Genomic DNA, 15473 nt, shown 5'->3' on the forward strand with positions numbered 1-15473 from the left:
CCGGTTTGAGGATCTTGGTGAAGCACCAAGGAGCTGATGAAAGACCGAAAGGGAGAGTTTTGAACCGTGAGAAAGATGTCCCCTCCCCCCCATTTGAACTGAAGAAATTTCCTGTAGGAAGGATGAATGGGTATTGAGAGATACACGTCTTGGAGGTCCAGAAGGACCAACCAGTCGTTTTGAAGCAGAAGATCTCTCAGAAGGATAACAGTCTCCATCTTGAAATGATGGGATACCACAAAATTGTTTAAGAACTTCAGGTTTTAACTGGTCGATGTTTGTTCTTTTTCTGAACCAAAAAGGTGGTACTGAGGAACCCCGAAGGGTCGAAGGAAACCTTTTCTATAGCCTGTTTTGTCAATAAGGACTGCACTTCCTCCTGAACCAGAAGGAACTGATCTTGGGAAAAATTAAGAGGTTGAGGTAAGTGAGTTTGAACAGGAACCTGATAAAGCTCTATACAGCAACCTTGAACTGCTTGGATAAACCAAGGATCCGAGGTTAGAGATAACCAAGCATGTAGACGAGATCCCAGTCTGCCTCCTACTGGAGGAAGTCCAGAATTGGAAGTTCTTACCTGCAAGCAGATCTCCTTTGGCTCTGTATCCCCTGTTACGGCCTCCACGGAAACGTCAGGAATAGAATTGAGGTTTGTACACCTGGTAGAATTCCTGCTGTGTGCCCTGGTTGAAGGAGCCTCTGCCGAGGGATTGCCCTCTTGAAGAATAACGGCTGGCAAATCGACCCCTTCCTTTGCCGGCCCTTCCAAAAACACCCTGGGAAAACATTTTCTTCATTGAAGAATGCACCTTATCCAAGGAAGTAAACGTAGAAACATATCTGCTCATTTCTTTTATAAATGAGTCTACAAAAAGAAGGCAATCCTTATTAGGGCCTTCCTCTTTGGTTGCCAATGAACTAAGCTCGGATCAGTTTTTATCAGGCTTTCCCACTGCTCCTGGGAGATATAGGCATTGACATTGCCCAACATATATATAGCTCTCTGAGCCCAGTCCAAGAGTGCCACATGATTGCCCTACATCTTTGCCTCTTTGGCTAAATCAAGAATCCTAGTTAAAGGTCCAACTAGGTCCAAAAGCCTATCCTGGCAGAAAGACCAGGCCCTATCAACTCCCTTCTTGGGGTGCTTCCCAAACTAAGTAAAATATAATAGCATGTTGGGGTCAATCGTGGGGGTATCAGCCAAATTAAATGGAAGGAAAGGCCTAGGACACTTGGACTTCAACTTATTCCAAGGGGACTTATCCAGTGCATTTCTTAAATAAAAGGATACATATTCCGGAACATGATCGGACGGAAACTACTCAGAAGAATTTGGGTGGTGGAATGACATAAGGTCAAACATGGGTTCACCAAAACGATCAAAGAGATAGCCAGACACTAGATGAGGGAAGAGCACAGAGGAAGAAATGTTACGACTTTTCTCCAAAGGCCCATCACCAAAAGCCTCATTATTTGCTCGTGTGGCATCAAAATTGTCATCCCCATCACTCAGTGTCTGTAAGAGTGAGTATATTAGAGGGGAGAGGAAGGGAGCCATGACGAATTCACCTCTCGGGTGGGAGGCCCAAATTTAACAGAAGCGCCTTTGGAAGGCACATAGGGGGTGCCACACGTTTCGTCCTTCTTTTAGGAGGAGCACCTTTGGGGTTCTGTAACATTTTTGAAAGCAAGCCTTCCAAAACTTTTTAAATGTCCTGCATGGACACAGAGACCGCATGCTGAGCAGTGTCTTTAATGAAGGATTTCAAATTTTCCTTCGTAGACGGAGTTTGCTCATCACCTGACATATTAACAAAAAAATAAAGGTGATTCATTAAAGAAGAAACCGTGAAAAAATGTATATAAAGTGAAGGATTACCAAAAAACTAAAGGAAACCGAGGCAAGCTGCTGAAAAGCAGAAAAAACCTGACTGAAAAGGGTTAATTCTGAGGAAAGCCTCAGAGGGAGGGCCTTCTTGAAAGGAGGAGGGGGGGTGCCCAGAGGTGGTCCCGGCAACGATAAGGAAAGCCCTCACCAGCCATTTGAGAACGTGTGGAGAAGCTCGTTAGGGGAGGGCAGCTTCGGATGAAAGGCGGCAGCGCTTCACCGGAGCAACACGAGACGCACTTGAAGAGGGAATAATGCCTCAGAACTGCCTAACGAACGTTATAGAATGTTCAGGAGCAGCGCAAGGCCAACAGAGGAAAAAGACCGTAAGGAGTGCGCGCATGCAGTTAAATAAACAATAGTAAAATTACAACAAGTAACATACTGAAAATACAATGACCCAGTAACGTTTTAAAAATAATGCGAGCAAAGTACTTATCTTGACTGCGAGCAGCCAGAAAAGAGGGCTTGTTGCTCTCAGCCAAGATATTTGTATGTGTAATCTATGTTGTATTTGTCACCCCGTTGTGACGCTATCTGGTAGTTTTTTCGTCCAGGGTTTCTGGGATTTGTAGTTCTTGGCCGCTGTTTAATAAAGTAAGAAAAGAAATGTTTCCATGAATACTTAGTAAATCAGGTGTACACCAGTGGGCCAAAGGCAAGGGTGAAGGGCATACTGCACTGCCTGCCCTTCTCAAATGGTCAGAGTATCTGTGGTTGCCGCCACATGGATATTATTGTGTTTGTAGCTCACAATTTTGAGAATTTTGGGTAGAACAATTTTCAATCTATGATTTTTTTCATGTGACCATGTAGGTTATAGAAGGAATAATTTCAGAAATTAGTTTGGTGCCATTATGCTTCCTGCTTTCTGATGTAAACAAAAAGTTTACTTATTTATTGCAATGCATGAGCTTTGATTGTGTCAAAATATTTTCTTTTCTTTTGCTTTTGAGAGAGTTTTTCTTGGCCTATCATGTTTTTTTGGCTTATGTTTTCTTGGCTATTAATCACAGTGATCCAACATGACATTTGTTTTTCTCTGTGTCAATCTGGCATGTAGTTAGATATACTTTTCTCTGCAGAATTTAGTCATTTGATTACAGCATGCTCTACTTACTTCACAGAATTCTAAGGTAGAGCTACAGCTTTAATTCTGTATAAATATAGACCAATGCTGCAGCACTTCTAGACACTATGGTGCTGACATGGGGGCTGTGGAATTTTCAGTAGAAGCATATGGTTTTAAATTGTACTTTGTTTTTGCTAATACAGATTTGGGACATGAAGTTTAAAAATTGTGTGATGTTGTGGAAAGTTAGTAATTTGTGGTTTTATGTAGTTTAAAAGTCTAAAAATAATTGAAAAATATATTCATTTGTTCCAGATTCTCTTTTCAAATCTGTTTAGATAAGGTCAGTTGTGTTAGTAAAAAGCATATTCATCCTAAGAGACACCTTAGTGTGGAATAACAGGTATCTATTGTTGACCAACTCAATGGTACTATTTTACTCAGAAGGATGAAAGGCTGCATAGCCATTCTCGGATTCGAACCTGTCTCTATGAAATCAAATAAAGATTCCTCCACTGCACATATTAGTCCACTGAACCACCAGATTGGATTCTTTATCATCCTATCCTCCTTGCACCTCTCCCCGTCGGTTTGACAATCCATCCTCTATTGCTTCATGACATCTAGATTTTGAAATCTGAACTTGTGGCAAACCTGAGCTTTTTTAACCTTTTATTTATAGTTTTTATGAGAAGCAATAATATGCAATCATATGGTCAGTAATAAACTTTAAAGATGCATATTGTCTACAAATAAGTCTTTGTTTTTAGTCCTGATGAGTTATACAAATCATATCTGTACTCTTCAGTAATCTATTTTTCTTTATTGATTAAACCTCATTATTAACTCTACATATTAGAAGAGACATTAACAAAATAGGACAATCCAATATCATATCCAGTAATCCTTTGTATCAAATGCAATTATTTTTTCATTATTATAATCCATAGACTTTGTCTAATTATATACCAAATTGAATCTGCATTTGTATAGCACTCAATAAGTTCAAGCAATGGGGCTGTGGCCTGGCAAGATGGCTGGCTAAACGTCCTTTTATAACTTCCCACCACCCTTGGGAAAAACCTCCCAAACTTTATGTCCTGAAAAAGCCATCAAATGCCACCTAAATAAATAATAAATTACACAGGGCTGCTTGAGACCCTGTATGGATCCTTATTGGAAGAAAGCCTGACACAGCCCCTTTCAGGACTGGTGAGGCCTGTCACGATGGGGAAGGTGACTGATGCTGAGCAAGTTATCTGTTGGACATGCACTGTGAAAGCAGCAAAGCTCCAAAGGAATCTGGTTCTGGGGTAACTGCCTGGCCCTGGAACACATGAGTCCTGCTGCATGAAACCTGGATGTTAGCCCGGTGGCTGTTTAGCGGGGATTGCTCCTTCAACGGACAACATAGGGGAGTGCATGTGGAGCGATAGGCAGCTGAGGCAGCATGGTGCCTGACTGCAAGCCTACAAGGCCTGTCAATTAAGAGGCACCAGACTGTAGACTAGAACAATACCAGCAAGATAAAAACCCTAACTAAATCATTTACATTAAAATAGAAAGCTGTAGACAGCACAGTCCTGTGAAACTGCAGTCTTCAGTATCACAGAATTAAACTACATGAACCTTCAAGGGGGAAGGACACTCAACATTAGTCACCAGGGGGAGTCCCTAGCTCTATAGTAGCACCTCAATTACCCCCCATAGGCAAGGCGCCAAGAGCAGTAGTCACATGCATTTTTAATCATAGAGTGCCCAAGATGTTATCCTCGAGCATGAGCAAAAAAACAAAAAGTGCAATATTCACTTAAATCCTTAGCAGTGACTGAAAGAAAGCTGAGGGACATGGGCATGAAAGATAGCTTGCTGTATCCTGCCAAGCTGCTAATCCAATATGATGGAAAAGCTTGTTTATTTACAGCTTAAGAGAAAGCCTGGTAATGGTTAGCAGTAACAACCAGCAAAGAATAAATTAAATAACAGACACCAAAGGCTCCCAGGAAGAAGTTAGAAGACAAGAATGGAAACCTGAATGCCTCACAAACAACTATTCTGATACAGAATAGCTGAAAAATAATGGTTGAGAAGATGAAGTATTTATGGAACTACCTGCAGTACTGACGCAGAGCATTGAAAACATCAGACATTATCTAGAGCTGTGGACAGATTACAACCCTGAAGAAATGTCCTCAAACTAACGAATACTGACACATTTGAAATTCCAAGATAACAGGACATAAAGGCACACAAATAGAGATAATGAGAACAGGAGTAAAGGTCCTGGAGGGAAAAGCCAACAACAAGGATCGGAACTGCTGATAATCAATAAATGTATCTGAAGAGTTCTGAGTAAACTGATAAGAAGACTTAATGCTTTAATATCACAATTAAGTGGAATTTGATGAACAGTGTCATAGTAGCTAGAAACAATAAGATGTGTAGGATTATATAGCCACTAGAACAGGTAGCACCACAATTTAAGAGTAAGAACGTAATGTACATTGAGTGAAGGAGCATACAAATTGGTTGGCATATGAGCGCCATGTAGCACTATTACTAGCTTAACAAGCACAGAAATTACATGACAAACAATGGCATATAATTGGTAAAAGTAAAGAGTTGTGAAGATTGGTATAGCTCAGTGGCTATACATCTAGGTGCAGGGACCACTTGCCTGAACATGCTTGCTGGTGTGATGAGCTTAAGTGTGGTCTTTCGTTAGATAGTTATTCACAGAAGGAGTTTGCTATAGTGACATAGTATAATTTAAACTGTGTCTAATGTTCTGGCATTTGAGACGGGGGGCACTATTGCCTGTGAGGCATTGCCTTAGGGTGGAGGGCTGGAACAGGAATGTTTAGTTTGCTTCCTAACTCATAGTTTTGGATAATTGGAGGTGAATGCACATACAATCGAATGGTTCCTGCAGACTCAACAAAAACACAAAAGTGTATAAAGGCGAGGGAGATAAGTTATGGATGGCAAGAAAGGTAAAATTTCAAATATAAAAAAGGAGGGAACTGTAAATTGATTTGACGTGTTGGATGTCTCAACAAATACAGAAAAAGGCACTGAATCCAATCTTATTGAAAAGTATAACACATAGGAATTGCAATGCTCCAGGAAATGCATCTACTACAGGAGACTGAAATTGTGCAAACAATATGCCAGGTATTGCAGTTTGCAAGGAGCATGCTGACATGGGTTGCGGCAGGGTCCAGCTCAAAATAAAGGATGCTTAAGCCTGAATGGCACATTAAATAAACAGGATATTTGCCTGACCAACATTTACACCATCAGGGTGAATGTTATGTATATTTGTAAAACTTGCTACCACCGTTAGGGTATCCTGGTGCTGCACGTAAGGTTCTAGCATGGCCTAGGGCTGATAAGCGAGTTATTTGAAAAATAAGGCATTCAGCTTCTTGCAGGATTCAAGAACTGAAGATGCAGATTTGATGTAACTGCAGGGTATTCTAGTCTTTTAGCGCATTGTAGAATGCTTGACCACTGATTCTGTGCATGCTTGAGAGGTGTGCAAGAGGTGGAGTCCAGTCAAGCAGATGAGTCTGGTAAGTTTGTGAAATTAGATTTTCCAGTGAGGAAGGCTGAGCACATGTTGTGGGGAGCTTTGAAGGCGTGTGTGAGGGATTTGAACTGGGCTCATTGTGTATTGGAAGCCAGTAGAGCTCCCTGAGATAGTGCATGTTGCGTGGAAAGTTGAGTGCTGGATTCCACATTTTGAATGTTTTGTAGTTGCCTGGAAAGTGCCTTGTTGATTTTGGCGTAGAGGGTGTTCCAGTAGCCCAGCATGTTTGTGACGAGGGTGGGAGTGATAGCTTTGCGAATGCTGGTAGGGAGCCATTTAAAGATTTTTCTCAGCATCTTCAAAAGAATGAAGCTAGGACAGTGTTTATGTAGAAGGACATAGTGGGCTTTTTGTCTGTCTTGATTCTGTGGGTCTTGGGGTTGGTGGTAGGGGAAGGTGGGTGTCCTTGTTGAGCCTGCCACCAAGTTGAGTGCCATGGTGCTAAGTTTTTCCTGAAGATCACAGCTCCTGTCTTGTTGGTGTTAAATTTGAGATAATTGTTCTTAACCCAGTTTGTGACTTCTGCCATACAGATGCCAAACAGGTAGTGAACTTGGTTCGGGTTATTGGGTGTCTTGTCCGAGAGAGGGAGTATTAGCTGAGTGGCTTGTTTCCAAATGTCCAGGAAGGTGGCAGATGCAATAATTTTTTTCAAGATCAGGATGAACACTGTGCTGATGGGTTATTGTCCTTTGGTGAAGGTGTAATGGGATCAGGGGCCCAGAGGGTTACTGGGGTGTATTGACTTCATGATGACTGAGGTTCTGTCTGTAGAGATGGTGTGCCACGTGGACAGATTTGTTTTGTTGGCCAGGATTAGAAGTCCTGATGCACGGTCTGACAGGTCCGGTTGGGGGAGAGAGGTGAAATAATTGCTCTTGATGTATGTTATCTTCCTGCAGAAGCACTGTGAGAGCTTGTTGCCAAAGTCCTGTGAAGGGATAATGTTGTAGGAGGCAGCTGCTGAAGTACTGCCCAGAAGGTGACCAGTGGAGTGTGTGGGTCCTGTCGCATGTTGGGCTAGACTGAGGTTGCTTAGGTTGTTGAGTAGAGCAGCATGGTTCGGGTCAGCATGGTCTTCCAGGTAAAAGTTCAGGTATCTGAGAAGGATGAAGGCACATAAGTCAAGGATACGGGGTCTGACAAAGTTTGCAAAGTTGTCAGCAATGTTAGTTTGTGGTCCTGGTAATCTGTAAACGAGAGTGCCACTCAGGGCGAGGTTTGCTGTGATGTGGAGTTTGAAAGACAAGTGTTCTATTTTGTTTGAGGTTGTGTCCGCGAAGGTGGAGCAGCTGATGGCATACTTGAAGATGAAGCTGACTCTGCCGAAGATCTTTTGTTGTATGTCTTGCCTGGCGAACTTGTAGCCTGGAGGGATGATGTTGGGAGGACGATACATTGTTCATCCAGGTCATGATTAGTAATTGCAGGTTTAGTGTGTGGTCCTGCAGCAGGTCCCAAACCTTCATGGCATGTTTGGTACAGTGTGAATATTGAGGTGCATGTGTGCACTTGCCAGGTGACATGCAGCCTGTGGCTGGTGGGAATGGGTGTGAGAGAGTCGGGTGTTGGATTCAGCTGTGTTTGCTTGATACAGGTGTAGTGACTGGTGGGTGTGGAGTGTGCATGAGAAATTGCTGGTGGTGCAGGAGAATACCCCTGTAGTGTGTTGCGGTGCAGCGGTTGGGGCTGAGAGCATGAAGGGTTGCAGTGGGGTAGCTACGAGTGGGGAAAGGACAAATGTTTGTGGGACGGGCAGGGCATAAAAGGGCACTGAGAGGCTTACCATTGTCACGTCTGCACTGTGGCTGCCATTAAGTGGGTCCTGGGAGGGGTGAGCAGAGGGCTGTGGGAAAGCTGGGATAAGATGCAGAAGTTCAGGGGAGGCAGGCAAGCAGCATGATGCAAAGCTTTTTCAAAATATAACCATCGACAATCTCATGCATAGAATTCAGAATAATTTAATACACATCTCGCACTTGAGGGTGCAGATGCAGTTCAACAGGGCCTTTAAAAGTTGGATAAGTGAGACCATCATACAATACTGTGCGCACACTATAGGGAACACAAAGAGTGCAATGGGATTTATTGAAAGTAGTGTTTGTGGATTGGCTAAAACATACAGGACCAGAGTACAATTCGAAAAGACACTGAAAGATCAGGAGAAAGAGATGATATCCCTAGAAAAAGATTTGCTGACTCAACCAGACAGATGACCTGACTAGATGAATTGAAACACAAAATGACTGGAACATCGCAGACAGTCAAAAATATGCCCTTGTCACCCACAGGCAAAGATTGTACAAAGATGGATATAAAACAGGATAACTACTGGCATGGCCAGAAAGAGGAAAAAATGCATATGCTTAATAGGGAGGGAAATTACATTCTATTTTCAGTAACAACCAAATGTAGCAGCAATTCTTTTAAGTTCTCCCCTTGAGAAATAGATAGCTCCAGATGTCAGTCTCTTTGGAAGAGCTTTTAGTTGACATACAGGAAATGAAGTGAACAAAAACCCCTTATAGTCACGACATCTCCACACAGCTATTCAAGACATGTAAAGTAATTTAGTTGCTACTGGAGGTGTACTTGGAAGCGTACAAGTTGTGCTTAGCTTTCAATGCAGGTGGTGCATTTTCTTCTGTTTGTTACCTGTGCAAATCTAGATGCACACATTGTAATTATTATAGAGTATGTTCCATCTCCCAAAATTACCTTAAGAGCGAGCCATGGTGTGGGTAATTGTGAAAGGAATGTGATACCAGGATGAAAATATGGAGTTGATAGATGTTTGTTTCCTTCTCATTGTAGGCTAGAGGCATCAAAAGATGATTACCGGATACGCTGTGAAGAGCTAGAAAAGGAGATTTCAGATCTGCGGCAACAAAATGAAGATCTGACTTCCTTGGCAGATGAAGCACAATCTCTAAAGGATGAAATGGATGTACTAAGGTAAATAGTTCAGTTAAAATCCTAATTAATAATTAATATTGTGTGTGACAGTTTACAGTTTGATACCTGTATTTCCAAAGAAAAATCTGAGGAAGTATTACATTCATGCCTAAAAATCCAAATCCATATTCATGTAACTGTCTTCCTGATACTATTTCATCTGTATAGTGTTGTGTAAAAAGAATGCTGATATTAATAATCTCAACAGCACCCTGTGCCAAGCCTCACCAGAGCTATAATCAAACATCAGGATGTTTGCACTCATCAAATCTATTCCCAACTCATGAAGAGAGACTAGTGGTACTGTTTGGTTGTAAGAAACGCTTATTTTCACACACTAAGTGCATCAGAACGCAAAGTTTCTCAGATTTTGTGTCGGAAAAGCCCACTACCTGTATATTCTCCCTTTTGGCATCAGATATGCCCAAAGACCTTTTTCGAAATGCAACAGTGGAGATAGTAGCATCTTTTCTTCACAAGAAGATCATCTTCTTCTACCCATATTTACATTTCAGAGATACAAATGTAAGGGAAGTATTTTTGCTTCTATGCACCATGGCCTTGTGCAGTTTACTGGTACCAAACGATAGTCTCTACAAGAGACCACTACAATAGTATTCAGAAGATCAATGGAGTCAACAACAAGTAAACTGTGCAGACAAGATTGTTTTGAATCAGCAAGGTTGACTTTCTTTCCAGTGGAAGCAAAAACTGTTTGAATCTACTCAAAGGCAGTCCATTCCACCAAGATCATCTGACACAGACCACAGTTGGCAGATGCTTTTCTATTAGGCTCGGGAGCACACTTAGAAGAACTAACAGTTCATGGTCAATAGTCTCCTCAAAGCACCTTTACTACATTGGTATTCTCAAACTGAAAGCAGTCTGTCGGTCTCGGAGTTCTCCGTCCATCTCTGTTCTGAAGCACAATTGTAATAGAGAAGGACAATATCTAAACAATGTAATATTTGAACAACAAGGAGGAACAAGATCAAAGACATTGCCATTAAAAGCTTCAGCAATTAGACATTGACTCCTGGCAAAAAAAGTATCACTTCAAGCAATTCACTTACTGGGTTAGCAAAATCAGCAAGCAGATTTCCTCAGACGGCAATTCCATGAGAACCATGAAAGTAAACTAAACTACAATTTCTTGAAATCTATTTTCCTAGTTTGGGGTTTCCCAAAAATATTTTTTTTCACAAACAAAATGGCAAGTGCCAACATATTGTTCCATAATTTTGGATCCACAATCATTGTGAAATGCACTTTTGATCCACTGATGGAACTGATTTCTTTATCATTTTCCCTAATTTGTGTAATATTGACACTATTCATCAAGGTCAGATGTTATCCTTCGACCATAATCCTAATAACCCCAAATTGTCCAAGACAATGGTGGGGCCCAGAGCAACTTCGCCTATCACTCAGATTTCATAGGAACACTACATGCATCCACAACCTCCGGCCCAGGATGGGTGGCAAAAGCTTCCACCCCATTGTACATTCTTTAAATTTGGCAGCATGGCTCCTGAGAGTTTATAGTTTGTATGCTTGAAGTTACCACCAGGCTGTATGAAAATACTCAAAGAATCTACCAGGAGCTTTTAGGCTTTTAGATGGAAAAGAGTTGTACTTTGGTGCCGATAGAAAGCATAACCCCTTTTACCTTGACAGGAAAAGGTCATTATTTCCTATTTATCACGCTTGGCAAACCCAAGGCTGTAATTTTCTGTAATAAATGCATGTCTGGCTTCTATAAAACCATACAAAAAAGGCCACCATCAACAGTCTTTCTTCACAATACCAGTCAAAGATTTTCTGAAAGGTCTTAAGGTGGTATACCCCCCTCTCAGAAACCTCTCCCCCATGGGAGTTGAATTTGGGTCTTTCTAGGCTTATGTTTCCTCCCTTTGAGCTTTTTCTTAAAGCCACATTGCAGCATCCTTTGTGGAAAGTTGTTTTTTAGTTGCAATTACCTTCACCAGGAAAATCTACGAATCACAAGCCTTATAATACACCAAACCCTACTTTTCTACAACAGCAGGACAGATTTAGGAACACACCACTCTTCTTTTCCTAACATTGTCTCATAATTCCATGTATCATAATCAAACAAGTTATTTTCTTGTTTTCTTTCTTAATCTAAACTTAAAGTCTTTAATCTTCTTTTTTTTTTTTTTTTTTGTTATAGGAAACTAAAGGCAATTGGAAACCAACACCTATTTTTCTAAATATGGTCATTTCCGTATAGACTTGGCATCTTCCACACAAACCTTTGCTTGTTGGAAAGTGACCTGCATTGCATATTGCAACTAGCTGACAAAAGACCCTTTGCCTTGTAAGCCAAGAGCACATTCCCCTAGATGAAAAATTGTCATCTGCTGCTTGGATCAAGGAGGTTCCTCTTTTGGAAATATACTAGGCAACAGCTTGTGAATCACTTCATACTTTTACTACACATTATCGTCTAGATGGCAATTCTTAATCTGACACCCTTGTGGGTCAAGTAACTTTTCGAATCCATAAGTAGCCCTCTCAGCTTTCTTCTCCTCTCTACAAGCCTTACTTGTGTATAATTTTTCACTTTTTTGCATTGACTACAATGCAGATGGAAATGCTATTCTCTTGTAATCCTAGTTCTGAATCATAGGTATTCTCACTGAAGTCATGTTCCACCCTCTTTCTTCCCAGTCTGTCAGTGTAATACAATGAAATACACTAGTATACAATGTTCTCTGAGATAATCTACTCTTCCATTCAAAAAGTACTAACCCTGTGTGGCCAGGTCTCCGGCTCATGGCTGCTGCAACATTCCTACTCATGCTGTGCTCAGCCACTCGGAACACTCATTCAGAAAAAGTACCTTCAGCTGTTCTGAAGGCCTGAATTTTTGAATTTCAGGGAAGGGGGTGCTAGACTGCCCTGCTGCAAGATAGCCGCCACTTAGTGAGCCTCTGCCGACCAAAGGTTTTTACCCGCCATTTATCCTACTTATTCGAAGGCATTGGGGCATGACCATTGGTTTTTGCTTGTGTGGACCATTGCTGCAATGAACTAGTGGTGAAGTCTGCCTTGGAGGTGAATTGAAGATGGTCTTGTGGTAAGGGCTGATTGAAGCCTGAGCCGAGCTCGCATCGCAGGCAGTGGGTCTTGGTGCAGCTGCCGGTGCTGCGGTGTGGGTGCACGGCTAGGACCGTCGGAGTCTCTCACTGATGACTGAGGCCCAGTGCCCAAGGAGGAAGAGGTATGGGAGCCTGACTGCTGCCCTGCCAAGTGAGTGCGTTTGAGAAGGCGCCTGAGGGGCCAACACGAGAGAGTCTGCAGTCACTTCGCCTACCATAGTTGAGACTGGGTGTGCTCACCTGGCACGACCAGGGCAGAGCAGTGGTGGCCGTGGAGAGCTGCCCAATAATACTTCCAGTTGTGATGATTGTGCAGGGGCCCAAGGGGTGCAATAAGGCCCGCAGACTCAGCCTCTGGCTGGCCTGCACAGGCAGACGGGCCGCCTGGCTGTGGTGGTCCACGAGAAACTCTGAACGGTCATCTTACTGGCTGCGGAGACCAGTTGACCCCAATAGACAAAACATGATACAAGTTCAGGGACGGTGGCCGGCCCAGCGGCACGGGCTGTATTGTATTACCTATTACTGCATTAGGTCCTGGAGTCCACTTTGGGACGCGTGTGCTGGGGAATCTGCAACGGGGGCTTGGATTGATTCTGTGGCCCGGTGAATGTGTATGTGAAATTGGAAGGAGCACTCCTGCACTGTGGGCTGACCACCTGTAGCACTGGTGCGAATTTGCCGGACTCCCCTGTTTGGTCAAGGAAGACCTTTGGTTTAATCTGGGCTGCCCGTACCTCCTGACACTTGAGAGCCGGGATGTGGCAGGGCCCGGACTGGGGGAAATGTGAGACCATCCCATCCCACTGAGAAACACAGTGATCAGGATGGGCGGGATTGCCAGCTGATAGATCAATTAACTGCATTATTACCCAGGTGCAGGAGTGTGGTCTGCTCATGTCCCCCTGCTACACTTTCTCGGGGTGTGAGCCACGGCCTTAGTTGCGGCTTGCCTTACTGAGAAGCACACAATTGTACTGACCCATTTCCTGCTGCTGGTGTCTACTTAGCCACACCTTGTGCATGATCGGTGAAACTAATATTAGTGAGTCCAAGCTCTCTTTTGAGAATCGCAGACAGACCCGGACGACAAATACGCCTCCTGATGATTACTAGCTAGGCCAGGGGGATGGCGAAGACTTGACTCCGGAGACAGCCATCCGCACTTTGTTTCTGGACCACAAGCAGAGTCGGACTGCTATTGATACTAAGAAAGACCTCCTGACAGCCAGGTTTGACGGCCTGAAAGAAACATTTGACAAGCATATTGAACGCCTAGACCAACTAGCGTGTCACACATGGGAAGTGGAAGATGGGCATTCTGCAGCTGGAGAGAAGCTGCTCCAGATGGAAAAAGTGCTAAAGGTTATTCAGAACAAGAAAATAGAGCTGGGACGCATGGAATACTGTTGAGACGATGCTCCGAGCACTATATGGGGATGCATTTTCCACCATGCTTATTGTTGAAAGGTCTCTGGACTCACTTTGTCCGCTCCCTCCTCCAGTAGTGCTGACTCGCTTTATAATAGGACGGCTGTTGAATTATAGTGATGGGAACATAGCTAGAGAACAGTGGGCACTCCATTACCAAGGAAATGAGATCTCCACCTTCCCAGGTTTTACAGTTGCTGTTCAGACTGCTAGATGGGTTTTTCTACCAGTCAGCTGCTAGAACAAACTGATGCCAAACTGAGGATATACGACTCGGGAAAGATCTACTACTTTATGGAGCCAAAGGCAGCTACCAAATTCATCAAAAATATTCTTGTGACTGCGGTGAGGTCGCTCTTTGTGCCACAAGATACTGAACCAGGAAATTTGAGCGAAAATGACTGAGGAGTACTTCATGTGACTGTGAGGCTTGGCAGTTATTGATGATTGATGAGCCCTCCGTGCATTCCTTATTGCTTCACAGACTGTGGAATGGTCCTCGACATGTAGTACTAGTGGAAGGTCCCTGACTGAGCATCATGATCCCTGGCGGCACTGCCTGGGGAGATGTTGTGTAGCTGGCCTGCATGCTGACCCCCGAGGTGCCAACATCCATGGCACAGTGATAAGGTAGCATGACTTGCTGCAACAGTAGAAACAATAAGTGCATCCGCTGGCCCATTGGGGTCGACTTTGGGTGCTCGGATGTTGTTCTCTTCCAACCACTCAGCTTATCTTGGACTGGGAGAGTGCTAGAGCCCTGGTTCGTCCCGAGGGATGAGCCCAGTTGTTCTCTCTGATTGTTTGTTGGGGATTACATAGCGGGTGGGATGGGGCTTTTTGGCTCGAGTGGGAGGTGTGTGGAATATTGAAGCTATGTTGATGTTGGCAACCTTTTAGTTGAAAAATGTTTTGTTATACTTTCCCCCTATTCCCACTCAGCGCAGTGTCGTAGGCTCTCGTTTGTTGCAACTTATTCATGCGCGTCAGAAGCTCTCACACCAAGGTATTATTTTTAATGCTGTCTATTAAATTCTCGACCTGGAATGTATGGGGCCTAAATGAGAGGTGCAAGGCGTGACATGTTGTGTACTTGCAGAGACACAGTGAATATCTGTGTGATGGAAGAGTTGCATCTTACGGAGGGCACTCTGGCGTGCCTGCGGGACGGGATGGGTTGGTGAACAACATGTAGCATATAGTTCCAACTATGCCCTCGGGGCAGGAATACTAATTCGTAAGGGCTTATCATGGAGAAGACACCGAGTTCTGTGCGATTAGCAGGGCCGGTATGTCCTGCAGTCTGGTATACTGCAGGGCCACCCCGTCCGACTTCAGTATACTGGCCCAATATAGATGACCCCACAATTCTTTGTAGAGGTTTGGAGACTTGTGTGGGTGGGGGGG

At 43.4% G+C, this 15473-nt stretch overlaps 1 protein-coding gene across 2 annotated transcripts in view; it reads left to right on the forward strand.

Annotated features, from left to right (window-relative positions):
- LOC138297109 (protein Hook homolog 3) overlaps positions 1 to 15473 on the forward strand; it is an 803252-nt gene that overhangs the window by 285172 nt on the left and 502607 nt on the right. For both annotated transcript variants that reach the window (XM_069236612.1, XM_069236608.1), the window contains exon 10: positions 9370 to 9510. In XM_069236612.1, the coding sequence (XP_069092713.1) occupies positions 9370 to 9510 (141 nt within the window). The remainder of the gene's footprint in view (positions 1 to 9369; positions 9511 to 15473) is intronic.

The sequence above is a fragment of the Pleurodeles waltl genome, chromosome 1_2, assembly GCF_031143425.1.
Source record: "Pleurodeles waltl isolate 20211129_DDA chromosome 1_2, aPleWal1.hap1.20221129, whole genome shotgun sequence".
Classification (NCBI taxonomy): domain Eukaryota; kingdom Metazoa; phylum Chordata; class Amphibia; order Caudata; family Salamandridae; genus Pleurodeles; species Pleurodeles waltl.